At 40.5% G+C, this 18,933-nt stretch overlaps 1 protein-coding gene across 1 annotated transcript; it reads left to right on the top strand.

Annotated features, from left to right (window-relative positions):
* Positions 1 to 552: 552 nt before the first annotated feature.
* LOC131483361 (zinc finger protein 260-like) lies at positions 553 to 5,692 on the top strand. The gene is made up of 2 exons (XM_058681295.1): positions 553 to 676; positions 3,915 to 5,692. Exons 1-2 carry the CDS (start codon positions 553 to 555, stop codon positions 5,690 to 5,692), a joined length of 1,902 nt encoding a protein of 633 aa, XP_058537278.1.
* Positions 5,693 to 18,933: the final 13,241 nt, after the last annotated feature.

Raw genomic sequence — 18,933 nt, 5'->3', positions numbered from 1 at the left:
GCAACTTTCAAAAGCTACAAATTGATGGGCTATAGGGCAGTGACTCTTATCAAACACCAGAGACCTCCTTCCTGAGGAGTGGTCTACCTACGTGAACTTTCAGGTGTTCTGCCGGGTGGGTGTCACATAGACTGTCAGGCCAGAAGTTCACACAGCTCCAAGCCAAGCAATTAAGGCAGAATCACAAAAGCAGAAAACATCTAGATTCTTCAGAAACATGTGACCAAGAGAGTGAGCCTCTACCTATCATTGGCCTTTATAGGGACTTGTGAAGCGAGTGGTCACACACAAAAAAAAAAAAAAAAAAAAAAAGGCAATACCACCGCCTCTCAGTTCCAGTGATGATAGGTGAGAGTCACAGGTGGGCAGAAGGGAAAGCCTAGATGGAGTCAAGCTGGTGACCCTGAACTGGTTGCCTAGCCCATAACATTGGGAGAAGGAAGCCACAAGTCTCACCATTTTTTCTGGGTGAGGTGGTAGACATTATTGCCCTTTGTAAATAACTTTTTTTGTATTTGCCCTTGGGTTGAATCATGTGAACACCTCCCCGAGATGGTGCATAAAAACTCAAACCAAAGTGATTCTTTTTTGATGCCTGGACTCTCATCCCTTCTTCAACGAGGAATAGCCGACTTGAAGTATGAAAAAGGAGGCCAGAATTTTGGTCCCATGTCAGGTAGTTGGGATTCAGGATCCACTTAGAGAGTATCAAGTCATGAAGAAAATTGGCCTTTTTGGGGAATGTCAATCCAACAGTTTTCAAAATATAATGACCCAGAGACTTACTTCTAAAATGAAAATTGACATGATAGCAAAAGTGAAAAAGACAGTTGGTGAATAGGCTTTAAAGTCCTAAACTTTTATAATTCCTATCTCTACCCCCTTCCTCCTGAAAGTACAATCAGTCTGGAGGTTTAGCTGGAGCTAGGAAGTGACTGGGGATTATGTGCGTGGGTGGTTGTGTTCATGTTTGTGCAGAGGCATGGGATGCCAAGGGTCATTTCCACTTTAGTGCAAACCTTGTGGAGTCTTCTCTTTGCTAATTCGAGACACACAGTTCTTGTATAAGATCCAGACGTCTTTTTCAAGTCCCATAATGTGCACTGAACCGAATGTTACCAGGAATGCTCAGTGATTCTTTTCTTTAACTTAATATAGAAAAGTAGGATTGTGGAATAGGGTGGAAGGATGGAATTTACAGGAATTGGGAGAAAACAGAGGAGTGGGTCCTTTTTTCCAGTTATACATCCTGCTTCAGTAAACAAGGGTTGGGAGGAAATTCAAGTTACTAACTGGGTGTCTCAATTTCAAGAAGCACAGCAGGGCTCGGCAGTGTTGCCTAGTGGCTAAGGTCCACACCTTGATCCCATATGGCCGCTGGTTCTAATCCCAGCAACTCCACTTCCTCTCTATCTCTCCTCCTCTCAGTATATCTGACTTTGTAATAAAAAAAAAATAAAATAAATCTAAAACAAAACAAAACAAAATAAACAAAAAAAGGAAGCACAGCAACACCTAGTTTTCTCTCAAGAAATGCTTTCCCATTCCCTCCTCTTCCTCTGCTCACATGACCACTTTGCAAATAAAATTTCTCTGTCTCTAAAAAGATAAATTTAAAAAATTATTTTGAGATCCAGTTTCTGTATCCACCTCCTGAATGTGATCAACTGGTATTTAGTAGAAACCTATATATTTTCTATAACCTCATGTACACTTTCTGTTCCTGGGAGGACCTGAGCCAGATTGGAGTCCATGCTTGGGACTCTAGGTTCAGCCACTATGGCCATTTGATGAGCTGGGCCTTGGCCTGCCTGGACTCAAGAGGCCTGGCCCTTCCTGGTGAGCACACAGGGAGTGGATACCTTCAAAATAAGGCAGGCCTAGGCTCTACCCACCTCCAACATCAAGAGGTGGGTGGGACTGGGGAGTGTGACCTAATCATTTTTTTTCATGAGTTGGGTTTCTGTGTAGTGTGTGTGTGTGTGTGTGTGTGTGTGTGTGTGTGTGTGTGATTTAGTTGCACTCAATGCATGTGTGCGTGTATTGGATCATTAAGGAGAAATTGGTGTGATCATTTCCAAATTTTCTATTTTTCCTTCCTGTTTTAGGTAAGGGTTAATTGATATTCAGAGAAGCTATACCAGGTCTCCCAACCATCCTAGTACTTCAGGATGGGTACTGGAAGACTGATACCAAACTAGGGAGTCAATGTGGCACACACTGCAAGGTTTCTGTCCAGGGGTTCTGATAGTTCTGAAATGATGTCCATCTCACCAATTCAAGCAAGAGGGAACCCTTTGAATGTTCATTGGCTGACATGGTTGACCTTTGAGTCTCCTTTCTCCCAAATATTGGCTGTCATCATATGTCATCCCCTCCTTTCTCTTGGATGGTCCAGATGTGCTTTCCAGGCTTCAGTGGGCTTCCATCTCCAGGTGGAGCCACACCAGTTGTCCAATACTTCTTTTCAGTTGAGGGATACCAGTTTTGGCAAGTGCACCAAGACCATGAGCCAGTCAATCCTGCCCCAGTGGAGCCCCACCCTCAGCACTCACTGAGTTAGCAGCACCATGCAGGCATGTAAAGTATCCAAGCCAGGTGACCTGGGGCCTGCCACACCCTCTACTCCCAGAACTCACAGACCCAGAACCCATTGCACTGGACAGCCAAGGACCCAGGCAAAGCAACATAAACTGCCACCACACATACAGCCACTGGGGCTCAAAAACTGGGCTCATCACACAACTGTGCCCAAAGGCCCAGACAAGGCTACCAGGGCCCCACTGGATCTCCTGCACCCAGAGATCATGTGTCCAGCACCAACATCCCCCTGACTGCCATGGCTTTCCTCAACTCATTTCCCACCAGCATGTGTTGCAGCCTGGCTCAGTCTAGTCTTCCCCCAATTCCACTTCATGTTGCTGTGTATTGCAGCCTATCCAAGTATAATTCATCTGGATGTTTAGCTGGAGCTAGGCAGTGGCTGGGGATTACATGAGTGTGTGGCTATTTTCCTCTTTGTGCAGAGGCATGAAGTGCCAAGGGTCATTTCCAGAGCTTTAGTACAAAACTCATGGAGTCTCCTCTTTGCTCCGTTCAGCCTCATAGCTCTTGTGTAAGAGCCAAATTTCTTTTTCAATTCCCATATTGTGCACTGAACCAAATGTTACCAGGAAAGCTCAGTGATTCTTTTCTTTAACTTAGTATAGAAACAGAGAATGAAAACCAGTTGTAGACCATATTTTTAGTGTTAATTGACCAGTTGAAATTGGAATAGGTGAGGGGAAAAGCAATTCCCTGAAGGGGCTCAAAGATCTGGTGCCTTTTGAATGCAGAGAAAACAATATCATAGTTTCTTTTAAATTTGCTTTCCCACAGGAAGCCTGATGAAATACCATTTGAAACGAAGCATGCCTCTAATATCTCTGAGAACAACCTTGAGAGTGAGGAAATTCTCAGTCAGTTTGACAAGATCCATATTTGTCAGCAGTCCTTTGAACACAATGAAAATGAGAAAACTTTCAGCGGAAAGAAGATAGTCCTTATGTGTCAGCAAGTTTATACCAAAGACCGATGTAATCAGCAACCTGTCAGTGTGGGAGAAGTAACTCATGTTGGCTACTATAAATCTTGCCTTACCACCAAACAGAGAACTGACCCAGGAGAATATTTGCATGTGTCCAATGAATGTAAAGAAAACATGTACCAGAAGTCAGAACTCATTAGAGGTCAGATCCTTCAAAGTGCAGAGAATCCGTATGAATGCAATGAGCACAGAAAAGCCTTTCACCAGCAATTATCGCTAACTTGGCAACAGAGACTCCACACAAGGACAAAATCTTATCAATGTAATGAGTGTGGAAAAGAGTTTCCTGGTAAATCAAGCCTAATCATACATGAGAGGGTCCATACAGGGCAGAAAACTAATGGTAGCAGGGAGTGTGGAATAAGTTTTTCTCGTAAGTCAAACATGAATGCACATCACAGAATGCACATTGGGGGAAAAGCTTATGAATGCAGTGAGTGTGGGAAATGCTTTTCCTATAAGCCAAACCTCATTATCCATCAGAGAATCCACACTGGGGTAAAATCTTATGAATGTAGTGAATGTGGAAAAGCTTTTTCTCTTAAGTCAAACCTCAATACTCATCAGAGAATCCACACAGGGGAAAAACCTTATGAATGTAGTGAGTGTGGGAAAGGCTTTCCTTATAAGCCACAGCTCTTTAGACATCAGAGAATCCACACAGATGAGAAACCTTATGAATGTAGTGAGTGTGGAAAAGGCTTTTCTGATAAGCCACAGCTCTTTAGACATCAGAAAATCCACAGTGGGGAAAAACCTTATGAATGTAGTGAGTGTGGAAAAACTTTTTCTCGTAAGTCAAATCTGATGGTGCATCAGAGAATCCACACAGGGGAAAAACCTTATCAATGTAGTGAGTGTGGAAAAGCTTTTTCTCATAAGTCAAATCTGATGGTACATCAGAGAATCCACACAGGGGAAAAACCTTATCAATGTAGTGCGTGCGGAAAAGCTTTTTCTCAGAAGTCAAGCATGATCATACATCAGAGAAACCACACAGGGGAAAAACCTTATGAATGTAGTGAGTGTGGAAAAAGCTTTTCTGATAAGCCACAGCTCTTTAGACATCAGAGAATCCACAGTGGTGAGAAACCTTATAAATGTAGTGAGTGTGGGAAAGGCTTTCCTTATAAGCCACAGCTCTTTAGACATCAGAGAATCCACACAGATGAGAAACCTTATGAATGTAGTGAGTGTGGAAAAGGCTTTTCTGATAAGCCACAGCTCTTTAGACATCAGAGAATCCACAAAGATGAGAAATCTTATGAATGTAGTGAGTGTGGAAAAGCTTTTTCTCATAAGTCAAATCTGATGGTGCATCAGAGAATCCACACAGGGGAAAAACCTTATGAATGTAGTGAGTGTGGAAAAGCTTTTTCTCAGAAGTCAAGCATGATCATACATCAGAGAATCCACACAGGGGAAAAACCTTATGAATGTAGTGAGTGTGGAAAAGGCTTTTCTCATAAGCCACAGCTCTTTAGACATCAGAAAATCCACACAGGTGAGAAACCTTATGAATGCAATGAGTGTGGAAAAGCTTTTTCTCAGAAGTCAAGCATCATCATACATCAGAGAATCCACACAGGGGAGAAACCTTATGAATGTAATGAGTGTGGAAAACGCTTTTCTGATAAGCCACAGCTCTTTAGACATCAGAGAATCCACACGGGTGAAAAACCTTATGAATGTAGTGAGTGTGGAAAAGCTTTTTCTCAGAAGTCAAGCATGATCATACATCAGAGAATCCACACAGGGGAAAAACCTTATGAATGTAGTGAGTGTGCAAAAGGCTTTTCTGATAAGCCACAGCTCTTTAGACATCAGAGAATCCACAAAGATGAGAAATCTTATGAATGTAGTGAGTGTGGAAAAGGCTTTTCTGATAAGCCACAGCTCTTTAGATATCAGAAAATCCATAGTGGGGAAAAACCTTATGAATGTAGTGAGTGTGGAAAAGCTTTTTCTCGTAAGTCAAATCTGATGGTGCATCAGAGAATCCACACAGGGGAAAAACCTTATGAATGTAGTGAGTGTGTAAAAGCTTTTTCTCAGAAGTCACACCTAATCATACATCAGAGGGTCCACACAGGGGAAAAACCTTAAGAATGTAGTGTGTATCTTCAAGCCTTTACTTACCAGATAGGTTTCATTCGACATCAGAGTATCCATACAGGATAAGAACTGCGTGCATATAATCAGTGGAAAATCCTGTTGCAAGCAGTCAAGTTTTATTAAACATCTGAATTCACATGGGAAAGCAGAATTGTGTTACATGTGTGTTAAAATTCATACACATATATTTTTCGCACACTGGGAAGCATGCATGCTTCAATAAGTAGCATATTCACAGAAATGAGCAAACACAGAATTCACTGAAAAATTATTTTTCTGAAGTCAGTCAGCAGAGTCACCTCAGAACTGCAAAAGCATGTCAGCTGAAAGACTAGCCACCATAAACCTGCTATTATGGTGTGTCGAAGCTTACAAAGTGAATGAAAAACAACCATTAGCAAGAGTGCAAATGCAAAACATTGTAAAAGGGCAATGGATGTGGAAACATACTTTGAAAGTCTCACATTTGTAAACATGAGGAGTATCATTTTATTTCAGAAGAGAGGGTATTTGTTTTTAAAATAATTAAGATGCAGTTTGTATGTGATCTCCCTTTGTTGTGAGGTGGTAACTGTGAATACTGTTTTCAGATTAAATATTGATAATAAGTGCTCAGTATGTAACACTTGTTTGAAATGCCATCTTTGTCATTTACCCATTTATCTTATTTAGAATCACAAAATTTCTCATCCTATTACAGAATTATATTGGAACCACAGATATCAAATGATGCATGTGGCAGTTGTAGTGAAAAACACCCAAATTTGAAGGATGAACCTTTTCAAGAGGCAAGATTTTCTTGTTATATCTGGCCAAATGTGGATCCTATTTAGCCACTGTCTCTCTTTGAATAATGAGTATGGGAAAACACTCCTGCATCTCTGCCTGCTTATCTCATACAGGACACCATAGGCACATGGCACATTGTGTCTCCGAGGCAAAGCCCTGGCAGTGGTCTCAGCTAACAGAGACTCCATCTTGGCCTGTTCACTGGGCATACATCCAGAGTAATAGGCTGTATCCTAATTTCTCCCTGCGAAGCTCTACTAGAATATCCCTGATAAGCAACTCTAAGTAGTTAAGTGCAACCTTCATCCTGTTTGCCAGTCACACGTAATGATCTTGCCCAAAGGTATAGTTTTCAGCCCAGGTGCTAGCTTATCTTGGTCTACATGGCCCAAAACATTAAGCTCCCAAAACTGCTTACAGAATGTAACTGGTGACTAGATTAGAGTATCCAGAGAGATAGGCATGCCTACTGGCCAGTTACAATAACAGTGTAGGGTGGGATTACTTTTGAGACCACCCTTCTGCCTTCCCCCTCCACTGTATATATGCTTGTATGATCTTCCCAATTAATGGACTTCCCTCACCACTTTTTCTCTGGTGGTTCTGCAGTCAAGCTACACCATTGTCATGGTGCTCAGGAGTCTTGGGGACGGCTGGTCAAAAAACAGCCAAGACTCTAGGAGGCATATCTCAGAGACAAAGGAATTCTCTGACATCAGACTCTTGGAGTTCCTCTTTCAGGTGGAGTTTATGTGTCAGCTGCCACCACTACTGCTCAGATTCACACTGATTTCATGCATCATGGCTTCTCAGAGTAAGTTTCTTGCCATTGTATGAGCTACTAGATGTCAGCCTGTGCCTGAAGTCTTTCAATTATAAGAGTGAGCACCAGGACCAGAATTGTCACATAGTAGGTAAGCTGTCCAAGAGCCTAGCCAATCCACCATGGTTTTGCTCTTGTCTTCTGGTTTCACAACAGCTCAGCTACTGCAATTAAACCATTGGGGATATGAACCAGTGGACGGAAGATATCTCCCTGCTTCTGTATTTCTCACTGTAATTCTGCTTTTTAAATAAAAAATATTGAAGAGTGGGTCCGATGACTAGTGTTGAGGGAAATGTGAAGCCCATTGACTTGTATCTCATGTGCGACAACCTGCTACTTAATATTTAGAGTCGAGGCCCTATCAAGACCAACAATGATGAGCACTGAGGGTAAGAGAGGCAATGTTTTTTTCAAGATGTGTCATGTAGAGTCCGGCAGCATGGCCGAGTGGCTAAAGTCCTTGCCTTGAACGATCCAGGATCCATGTAGGCACTGGTTCTAATCCTGTCAACCCTACTCCCATCCAGTTTCCTGCTTGTGGCCTGTGAAAGCAGTCAAAGACGGGCCAATGCTTTGAGATCCTCCATGCATGTGGGAGACTTGGAGGAGGTTCCAGTCTCCTGGCTCCGGATCAGCACAGGTCATTTCGGCTCACTTGGGGTGTGAATCATCGGATGGAAGATCTTCCTCTCTGTGTCTCCTCCTCTCCCTATATCTGACTTGGTAATAAAAATAAATAAATAAACAAACAAATAAATAAATCTTATTTAAAAATGTGTCGTGTAATGTGCCTTTCACGGACAGGATTACCACACACCAACACAGGAATGGGAGCCCTTTTCCACATAATTCCCTGAATAGGCTACTATTTGCGGGAAGGAGAAAGAATATACTTTGAGCTGGCCCACCGATGAAAGAGCTTCCTCTTCCCTAGTGCCAGTTATGGTTGTATTTTCTGAAAGTTAGGAACACATTGTGTAAAAGAGATACCATCTTTTTAAAAACAGCTCTATTCATAATACACAAGATACTGAATGAATTGAGGTGTCCATCATCAGATATTTGAATAAGGAAAATGTAGTATCTGTGTACAAAGGGCTGTTGTTCTGCTGTGGAAACAAAATTCTGTCTATTATGTCAAAATGAGTGTAACTAAAGGCGAAGATGTTGAGTGAAATATTCTAAATATACATATGCAAATATGATATTTTGTTATGTAGAGTAGCAAAAAAATAAGTAACAACAAAAGGGGGTAGGGGTATATATCAGTATTGTGCAAACATGATTTGTCACTTTTGATTTGTATCTTTGTCAAATACTGATTGATGATATTCTATCCTAGTTTTAATGATCTGTGCCTGCAAATTGTATGATTGAAACATATCTTTTCATTTCAGTATATTTATCGTGCTTACCGATTGCACTGATCTTACTGTTGTTTTAATCATTTGATGAAAAATTAAGATCTTGAGTACAATGTGAATTTAAAACATGTTATTTGAAATGTTTAAGAGAATAACAGGGGAGGGGAGTCAAGATGGCTGACAAAGTTAGACTGAAGTGACCGAGGGTCCTAAAAGTTAGGGATGGGAGCAGTCTAAAGTGAGCCTGAGGGGAAAAGAACCACGGGGAACACTGTGGTAAATCCCCCAATGCCACCAGGACTGAGAAAGGTGGCACACAGCAGTAAAACAGACACAAATGACTAGGATCAACAACATGAGAAGGACAAGGAAGGTGCCCCGGGCTGCAGAGACTTGAGTAAAATCTGGTGAGCAAAATTCAGGGAGTGAACCTCAGAGAGCCACTAACACAGGAAAGTGTCCACCCTTAGCAGGAGGTGAGAGGCAAGTGGAACTTGGGAACAAAATGCAGTGAAGGGTGCCTGAACTGATCTTCGGAACAAAACATGATGAAGGGTGCCTGAACTAAACAATTCACGACAGGCTTGGATCTGAGCAGATGGGCTGGAGAGGGTGATTAGGCACAGAAACAAAGATCCTGGGTGAACCTGGCAACTAGAACTCCCCAGCACTGAGCTGAACCAATCCCAGGGCCACAGGAACCCACAGATGGGAGATCCAATAGCTACCATAAATTTCACCCTGTTTTAAAGAGCCCACAACACTGCAGACTGAAGACGTAGGGGGAGGGGAACCAAGGCACCACAAAGAAGGAAAAACAAACTAAGTCAGCAAGACCTCAGGTTAGCCACTAGGTGGCAGCAGAGTTCAAGGATTAGAAGCCAGCAATATCAGATCACATAGATATGGGGCGAGGCCACAGGAAAATAAGTGATTCAGAAGAAGGAGCCAGTGCCACCCCAAAACGTCACTAAAAGCTAGAACCATCCTGAAGAATAGGACGTTAGCAGGGGGAATCACTCTCCCAGACCTCTATACTATGTCGCAGACATATTATAGGGTGGTGGTTATCAAAACAGCGTGGTACTGGCACAAAGATAGAGAGGAGGACAAATGGAGCAGAATAGAAACAACAGAAGAGAACCACACAGATACAGCCAAATACTCTTTCACAAAAAGTTGACAATCCAAGCAAATGGGAAGGTCTCTTCAGTAAATGCTGTTGAGACAACTGGTTAATAGCCTACTGAAACTAGACCCACATTTCTCACCATACACTAAGATCAAATCTAAATGGATAAAAGATCTAAATCTACATCCAGAAACCTTAAAACTTTTGGAAGAAAATGTTGGAAAAACTCTGCAAGATTTAGGTGTTGGCCCCGACTTCCTAAAAAGGACATCAAAAGCACTAGCAATCAAGACCAAAATACACAAATGGGACCTCATCAAACTAAGCAGCTTCTGCACAGCAAGGGAAACATTTAACAAAGTCAAAAGCAACCCACAGAATGGGAGAAGATCTTTGTGCACTACATAGCTGATAGGGAACTAATATCCAGAATATACAAAGATCTCCACAACAACCTAAGCACCAAAACAAACAAACCACTCAAGAAATGGGCACGGAAAATGGGCAGACATTTCACCAAGGAACAAACACAAATGGCAAACAAATATAAGAAAAAATGCTCAAGTTTCCTGCCAATAAGGGAAATCCAAATTAAGACAACAATGAGGTACCACCTAACGCCAGTAAGGATGGCTCACATAAAAAAATCCACCAACAACACTTGTTGGTGAGGATGTGGGGAAAAGGAAACCCTACTCCACTGCTGGTGGGACTGCAGGCTTGTACAGCCTCTATGGCAATCAGTATGGAGAAATGCTGGGGTCCGTGTGATGAGTGTGGAAGACAGGAAGTTGTGAAGAGTTTTGTTCCATTGCTGGCAGGGCCACAAGGGCCTTCCTGCTGTGTAGAAGGGCTCTGACGGCAATATCTCTGTGATCACCTGAATGCAGCTCCACTTCCCTTTATATGGACACCGGACAATCCCACTGAAATTTCTGTAATCTATTTAGGCATTGTCTGCCTCTGCGGAATTAACATATAGTATCAATGTGAGCTTGAAAGCTGATGTTGTGATATCGCTTTTAGCCAAAAGGTTTTTCACCACTGCTGTCACAGCTGCCCTCATTGACAGCTTGCTGATCGGGGTGTTAACTCCCCCTTTGATCCTATGCTAATCAAAGTATAGCAGAAACCTATGCATAGGATCCTCCTCCCCCATTGTTCTTATGCTAATCAAGGGTGCTAACTCTCCAGGTGTAGGGGAAATCCATTCTTCCCCTCTTTCTTTGATCTTTGGGTCCTGCCTCCTGTGATACACTTCCTCCCTTAAGCTGATTCAAGAGTAGATATAGAATGACCATGACGTAAAAAGTCTGAGCCAAAATTTGACTGATTCTGTATAAATAAAGCGGACAACTTTACTGCATAGTCCACAATGATCATGGAATCCTAGTGGTCCATCTCTTTCTCTTTTTGTGCCTCAACCACACACCCTTCGCGAGTTCTGAACTCAGCTGGAGCTGGTCTCTGGCAAGGTGCACCCAACGTGAGTGCTCGATGAAGGTAGGTCTTTTCTTTTGTTTGCGGCATGGATAGGACTTCACCCAGGGTGCTGCAGGCCCCTGACGGAAGGTCAGGTTAGGAGGAGTGAATAGTCAGAACTTATATTGAAAAGTTGTGTACCCTCTGTGCTGTAAAAATGGGCCAGAGTGGTTCTAGTGAAAGAAGTTTATATGCTGATTTTATTAAACATACCTTACAGAGGAAGAGCATTAAAGTTAGCAAAAAGCAACTATTAGAATTTTTACAATTTGTACAAAAAGTTATCCCGTGGTTTATTGAGCAGGGCGCTTTAGACTTACACACATGGGATCAGGTAGGGAATGATATGAAAAGGTGGTATCGGAATAATGGAAGAGTGGGCATGCCATCCTCTGCATATACCATCTGTAATGTTTTATGGCATTCACTAGATGTGGGCCCTGAGCCTTATTCCATGCCTTCAGCCCTGACAAGAGAACATACTCTCCTTCTTGACCCTGAGAAGGGAGGCTTAGGCCTTAGTTATGGCTCAATAAAAAGTGTCTGTCCGGCACTTCACAAAGGAACAAACCCAAATGGCAAATAAACATATGAAAAAATGCTCAAGTTCCCTGGCAATAAGGGAAATCCAAATTAAAACATCAATGAGGTACCACCTAACGCCAGTAAGACTGGCCCACATGAATAAAAGCACCAACGACACTTGTTGGCGAGGTTGCGGGGAAAAGGGAACCCTACTCCACTGCTGGTGGGGCTGCAGGCTGGTACAGCCTCTATGGAAATCAGTATGGAGAATATTCAAACAACTCAAATTCAACATACCGTATGATCCAGCAATAGCACTCCTAGGAATATATCCAGAACACTTGTTCTATGAGAAACCAACATGCACTCCTATGTTCATAGCAGCACAATCAGTAATTGCAAAAACATGGAAACAACCAAAATGCCCATCAACAGAGGATTGGATAAGAAAGCTATGGTTCATCTATTCCATGGAATACTACTCAGCTATTAAAAAAAACAAAATGCAGTTCTTTGTGGCCAAATGGGCCAAACTGGAAACCATAATGCTAAGGGAAATGAGCCAATCCCAAAAGGTTAAATACCACATGTTTGCCTTAATTTAAGATGATATGATGTTATGTATAACATGTTATGTTTTGAATGTTATATGTTGTGTATAAACTAAAATTGAAGTGCAGGTGAGGTGGTCACAGAAGGTGGCTGGGAACCCGCATTTACTTTTAACATATTGGTTACTCATTACTATGTCAATTAATTCCATAATGATGTAAATTTTTGCTGATGGTATGTTGGAGCTTTCAATTGACTGGGATGATACTCTGCTGGCTCTGTCATCAGACCAGAGAGGGTATACCTAAGAAACCGTTGAACTTGACTGGACAATAAGATGCTGGACTCTATGTTTGGTATATGCTTGCAATGGGGAAATCTCAACTGAACTTGAGCTGTGGTTATGCAATAAGGTGGAGGAATCCACCATGGTGGGAGGGTTTGGGGAGGGGTGGGGAGAACCCAAGTATCTATGTAACTGTGTCACATAATACAATGTAATTACTGAAGTTAAATAATAAATAATTAGAAAAAAAAAAAGTGTCTGTCCGGAAGATGATGTAAAATATTGTAAAACTGATCAGGAAGGTTTAACAGATGAGAAGGAAGATCTTTTGAAACCAGAAATATTTAGATCAGGAGTTAGGGATTGTGGAGAAGAACAAAAGGCTGAAATATATGATAAAAGGTCTCCTGGTGTTGATGATAAGCCTCCAAGGTATTCTGCTAAGCCTTGTGAGCCCTTTCCAGCTAGACCAGATCCAGCAAAGACTGGCTTTAGAGGAGATATGCAGCAGGCACATAAGGAAGGTGATTTTTTCTGTTTTCCAGCTATTTATGAATAGAATGAACCTGAATGGGAACCGTTGCCTTATAAGCTTATTGAAGAACTAAAGGATGCTGTCTCTGACTACGGGCCAAACTCCCCATACACTATGACTATAGTGGAGGGACTAGCAGCAAAGTGCATGACTCCATATGATTGGTTTCAGGTTGCCAAGGCTTGCCTCACAGGAGGAAACTTCCTTGTGTGGAAAATGGAAAATGAGGAATTAGCTAAGGCAGAAGTAAAGTCTCAGGAATATGTGAGGCATGGCAAACCTTCTCTTACCTTAAACATGCTGTTAGGACAGGGCACTCATCTTGCCATTTCAGAATAAGTTACTCTATCTAAGGAGACATTACAGCTTATCTCCTCCATGGCAATAAGATCATGGAAATGCCTGCCGTCTCCAGATAAAAAGACTTCAGGTTTTGTAAATGTTAAACAGAAGCCTTAGGAGCCTTTTGAAGATTTTGTAGCTTAGGCCCACAGAAGCGGTGAACTGGACAGTAATTAACAATATACCTACAGATCTCATAGCAAAACAGCTAGCTTTTGAAAATGCTACTTCAACTTGCCAAACCTTAATTCAGCCAGTGAGAAGGACAGGAATGTTGTCAGACTATGTTCGAGTTTGTGCCAAGGTAACTCCATCTTACATGCAAGGGTTAACTATTGCTGCAGCTCTTCAAGGTCAAACTGCCATTCAGATTTTAAAGAACACAAGAGGCAATCAAAGAAGTAAAAAAAGAAACAATTGCTACTCTTGTGGTGGAGTAGGGCATTTTAGCCACAGTTGTCCTGCCAGAAACTCATCCCAAAATTTCAAACAGGAAAAACTTATATGGACACTGATAAACCCAATTTAAATATTCCTCGCACCGTCTGTCCGCGGTGTGAGAAGGGATTTCATTGTCAAAAAGCTTGTCAGTGTAAATTCCACAAAAACGGAACAGTTCTATTGCCTCACAGTCGACCTAAATTGAGTAATCAGCCTGTACAGGATCAGAAGCAGGATAATAGGAGGGCCCTGTCCTGTGCCCCCCAAGTAATGGGGTCATGTATGGATACTGTCTCTGAAAGGTACAAAACCAAAATGTTGAGTGCTGCATCAAGCAATGCGTTAAAGCAAAATAGACTTAAATGTCATAATTGTGGCAAATTGGGACATATGTGGAAAGATTGTAGGAAATGAAATACCCAAAAATCTGGTGAACGAGTTATGGGTTATCTAAAGGCCTGTGGTAACATACAGAGTTTCAAACATCCTGCTCACCTTACAGGGTTTCAAACCACTGTTATTCAGAAACAAATGAATGCTAAAAGTTTTAATTGTGGGAAACCCAGCCAGTTTCCAAAACAATGCTGAACAGCATCTCTTTTAGCTCAAAAATGTGGCACTAATACTGCTAAGGATCAATGCCTAAAGATAAGTCCTAAATGTCTTAGAGGTGTACATTGGGCAAAAGTATGTAAATGTAAATCTAAAATTGATCATGATGGCCAACGCCTATGGTCAAGAAACTCCTGGCGGGGCCAGTCCTGGGCCCTGAACAATCAGAGGTTTAAAAGATGGCAATACCTTACCCAAGCTGTGCCTATGGAAGAGTAACAGACTTAAAATCTGATATTGATTGTGAAAATGCTAATTAAAAGTTGATATCTTCCTTGACAATTAATTATACTACCTACTGTTCATATCCCAACTGGATGCTTGTGACAACAAGGGTCTTTATAGTGGCTACATTTTCCATATATAAAAAGTTATTATACCTTATTGTGCTTTGATCTCCACCTTAATTACAATGAGATGTCATAAGAATAAGGAGCTTTTTTTTTTTTTGCAAAGATGTAAATAAAAGAATCAATCTTTATAGCTCTAAACAGCTTACTTTTTTAATATCCAAGGATGAGACAAGACAAATAGCACTCAACCCTTGTAGATACAATTTCAAAGCAGTCAGCTAAAAAAATCTCTTTTACATTTTGTTAAGCCATTCGGTTATATTTCAAAAGATTTGTTCCTTAACCCCTTTGTCTTTAACCCTTTTTGTTTCCTTAACCTGCTTCTTTAGTCTTTACAGATGGTCATCTAACAGAATAGCTTCTCTAATCATAGATTTTGAAAACGTCCTAAGGGCCAATGAAAGGGACACAATTTCCTCTTAACTTTTGGAGGAGGAAATGCTTTCATTTCTCCACAGGGCTTGGACTTGAGGACTTGCAGACTTTGATTCCAGACCGACTAATTAGACAATCTTGTCCACTTTACATTTCTACGCCCCTGCCATTTTGCAGCAGCAAGCATCCTCTACAGAAGTTCCTCTTCCTCCCCAGCAGGTATGCTCACTTCTGACCCCCTCCTGCTCCTCTTTCTTAGGATACTCATCCCACAGATGCAGTTTCTCCAGGACGCTTCACTTTTTTTTCTCTGTGAAGCCTCGTACCTCCAACCTTTATAAGCCAAAAGCAGAGAGGTAGAAGATAAAATAAACTGGGCCCACAGAAGAATATGCAGCCTCTTATACTTTTTAAACAATGTGCTGTCATAATTAAAATCTCTTTTTAAACTCTATTAAATTTTTATTTTGAATTCTTGAATTTTATGAATATAACTCTTAAAGTATTATTTAAGGTATTCCTTTAAAAATGTAATAACATTTACACCAGACATAATTTAATATAAAAGTAACATCTAATCCACTGTTGAATTTTTTCCAGGTATGGGATGTACCCATGTGCTTTTATCTGCTAGTCTTTATATTTATAGATATAGTCTTTAAAATACTGCTTGCAGCGTTTTCTAAAATATTCATCATTGATTCATGGAATTAAAATCTGATCCTCTGTTATAACAACAAAGTTTTAAAAGCACATATTACTATAACATCTCCTCTTAACTGTTTTTATCTAATCAATGATTAAATTTTTCTAGTTAGCTCCAGTGAACTCCAGACCTGACTTTGCTGAAGTGTCTCAGAATATAAGATTCTATATTGAAGCGATCTTTGCGTTTTTTGCCTTTCAGTATGTTCACATTGCTTAAGATTGGTAAGTCATGTGCTATTTTATAGGTATTTAAGATGATCACTTAATGCCAATAATTACATCCAATCTATATTGTGTTATATAAAAAGATTCTATTTCAACTAGATATTATAAATGTTGATGTCCTTGGTATGCATTTTTAAAAATTCAAAAGTTTCATTTCGCAGATAGAACAACTGAGTAGGCTTTTGGATTATATTAAAGATACTGTCAGATGCTAAGTGGAGCAGAATTTTGTCATATCAAAATACTGCTAGTATAAAATTTTTTTTTACAGAAGTCTAACTCAAATTTCTGTATTTCCAAAAAGTTCCAGGACAGGTAATGCTTAACAGCAAAAATGCCAGAAAAGGATAAATGTTTACAGTTTTGTAAATATGTCTAGGCTGTTAACTGTATATCTCTTGGATTAATTTATGTTGCTAAGATAACTGAAATCAGAGTCTTCAGTAATGACCAATTTTTTTCTCTCAGGGTTTCAGTTCAGACTGAATTATCATTGTTGACTTTTCACTTAGTAATTTTTTTAATTGGGTACTGCTATCACCAAGTTTGGTTTATAAAGGCGCCTTAATAAATCCTAAATTTATCTGACATGATCTCCCATGCACTGTGTAATGTTTTGGAGGCCTCAGTCAGAGGGTAGTAGCCATCCTGAGTTCTAGAGCCTGACTCAGCAGTCTGGGGAGGCCACCGTGATGATTAACATGGCCCCACTGCCAGTCCTGGCTTCCTGGATCGCAGGAATTGCACCTACCTCTGCCTATATACAGGAGCCTCATCATCCAAATTTGCTTGTTTTGAGTACTCATCTGGGACTTGAGACGGCTGAATGCAACACAACTTCTTGAGTCATGGTCCATATAAGAAGCCATAGCTTATTAGCTATTTAAAATTGCATGAGTGTGGTGGCCACCTATGTCTGTCTTGCTGTATGTTTTTTTTGTTAAAATTGTTTGAAATTTTACTCTTACAATCCACTATAGTTAAAAAAAAATGGTGGTGTATACGTGTGTGTTTTATTGTTTGTCTTCAATGTTTCTTGAGGTCAGATGAGAAATGGGCACATGATAGATCTTAGTTTTATGCCATACTTTCCCAGCTAGAGTTATTGCAAACAAATTTTTTAATTGCTATTATACATTACTGTCTGCGTTTGCTAGTTGGGAAATGCTATACTTTTAACTAACTCAAAGTTTTTATATTTAAAGAACAGATATACTTGTCTGATATATGCTCCCAAAGCCATCTTTGTAAAATCTTTACTATATACCATTTGGTATTCTCCATCTATATTTGTAAACCATCTGAATAACCATGCAAACTGATTTTACTACAAATAACAGGGTAATTCTAACCAATTTATAATTTTAAAATGTCTGAAGATCTTAGATAATTACTGAAACTACTTTATTGTGCTGTCCTAAGCTAATATTTTTTTGGCTCACATAATTTAAATCTCAGACTATCATTGAAAATATTTTAAGTCACCCATATGCTTTTGCTCAAGTTCACTTATAACCAGGTTTCTCATTTTATGTTCTCATTGCCCTTTTCAATGTATTGTCTAAGTGTGTACCTTTATTTTAAATTTATAGCAAACATTAGATCTTTGGGCAAATATTTTCTAAAGCTGTTATTTAATAGTTTTCACCTGATATTGTTACTGAGAGTGATCTATATAATTATTTTTAACTTTTCCTTCACTTCTCTTCTACTTCTCTAAAAACTCCAAAAGGCCTCTCAGAATATACAGTTAGATCTCCAGAATTTATATAGGTGTGGCTAACTTATAAACCTGACATCCCAATGATTGCCTCTACAGCCCACTTTCCCAGAGGCCCAGAGGAACAGTAGTGAGCTAGGTACAGAAAGGAACCCTGGTGGCATCTCTTCTTCTTGCCTCCCTCTGGCCAAAACAACAGAGTTTCTCTAGCCTAAGTGCTACCCTTGCTGAGGTCAACAGACACTTCCACCCAGAAACGTTTCAAAGGCAAAGTATGCGCAGAAGATCAATGCCTGCCATGAGGACACATCACATGTACATCTGCTGACTACCCTCTACCATCGAAAACATCCCCATGCAGGACTCAAGTTACTTCCAAAAGGACTGCTGATAAGTAACATTCCTCCCTTACAATATGGAGTCTTAAGCTCCTTTCAGCTTCCCTGAGATGGCTCTGTTTACACTGTAATTCGTACTAAGTGCATTGTCACCAAATTGTCTTAATTGTTCCCTGATGCCTCGTACTTTTGGTATCATGAGAAGGCCCTCATATGTAATGTTACCTGTAAATTTGACTGAACCATGGTATGATGATGATGCTCGTTATGCTTTGGAATTGTATTCAAAAACTTTGTCCATGTGTTGTGGGTTATCTTTGCTTCTCACTGCATTTGTTACCCTTATTTGGCCTCTTACAGCTGGTGCAATAAGTTCATAGGAAAGTATTGACAGATCCAGAGGCCAAGATTGGCACATTAGGAAAAATGGGTATTTATATTTATACTGGCATTGCATTGGTTGTCTCTCAACTAGCAAGGAAATAGCTGCTACTACACAGCTTCAAATCTGCACTGGCCATTCTATGGCTGTTCAGCTCTCAGAGGTAGGCAGCCACATGAGTGACAAAGTTGAAAAAACTGGGTTTTTCTTAACTCATGTATGAAGTGTAGAAGGGGTTATTGAAA

Source organism: Ochotona princeps, chromosome 25, assembly GCF_030435755.1.
Source record: "Ochotona princeps isolate mOchPri1 chromosome 25, mOchPri1.hap1, whole genome shotgun sequence".
Lineage (NCBI taxonomy): Eukaryota > Metazoa > Chordata > Mammalia > Lagomorpha > Ochotonidae > Ochotona > Ochotona princeps.
The sequence above is the reverse complement of the archived record's forward strand: the minus strand, read 5'-3'. Positions and strand labels throughout refer to the sequence as shown.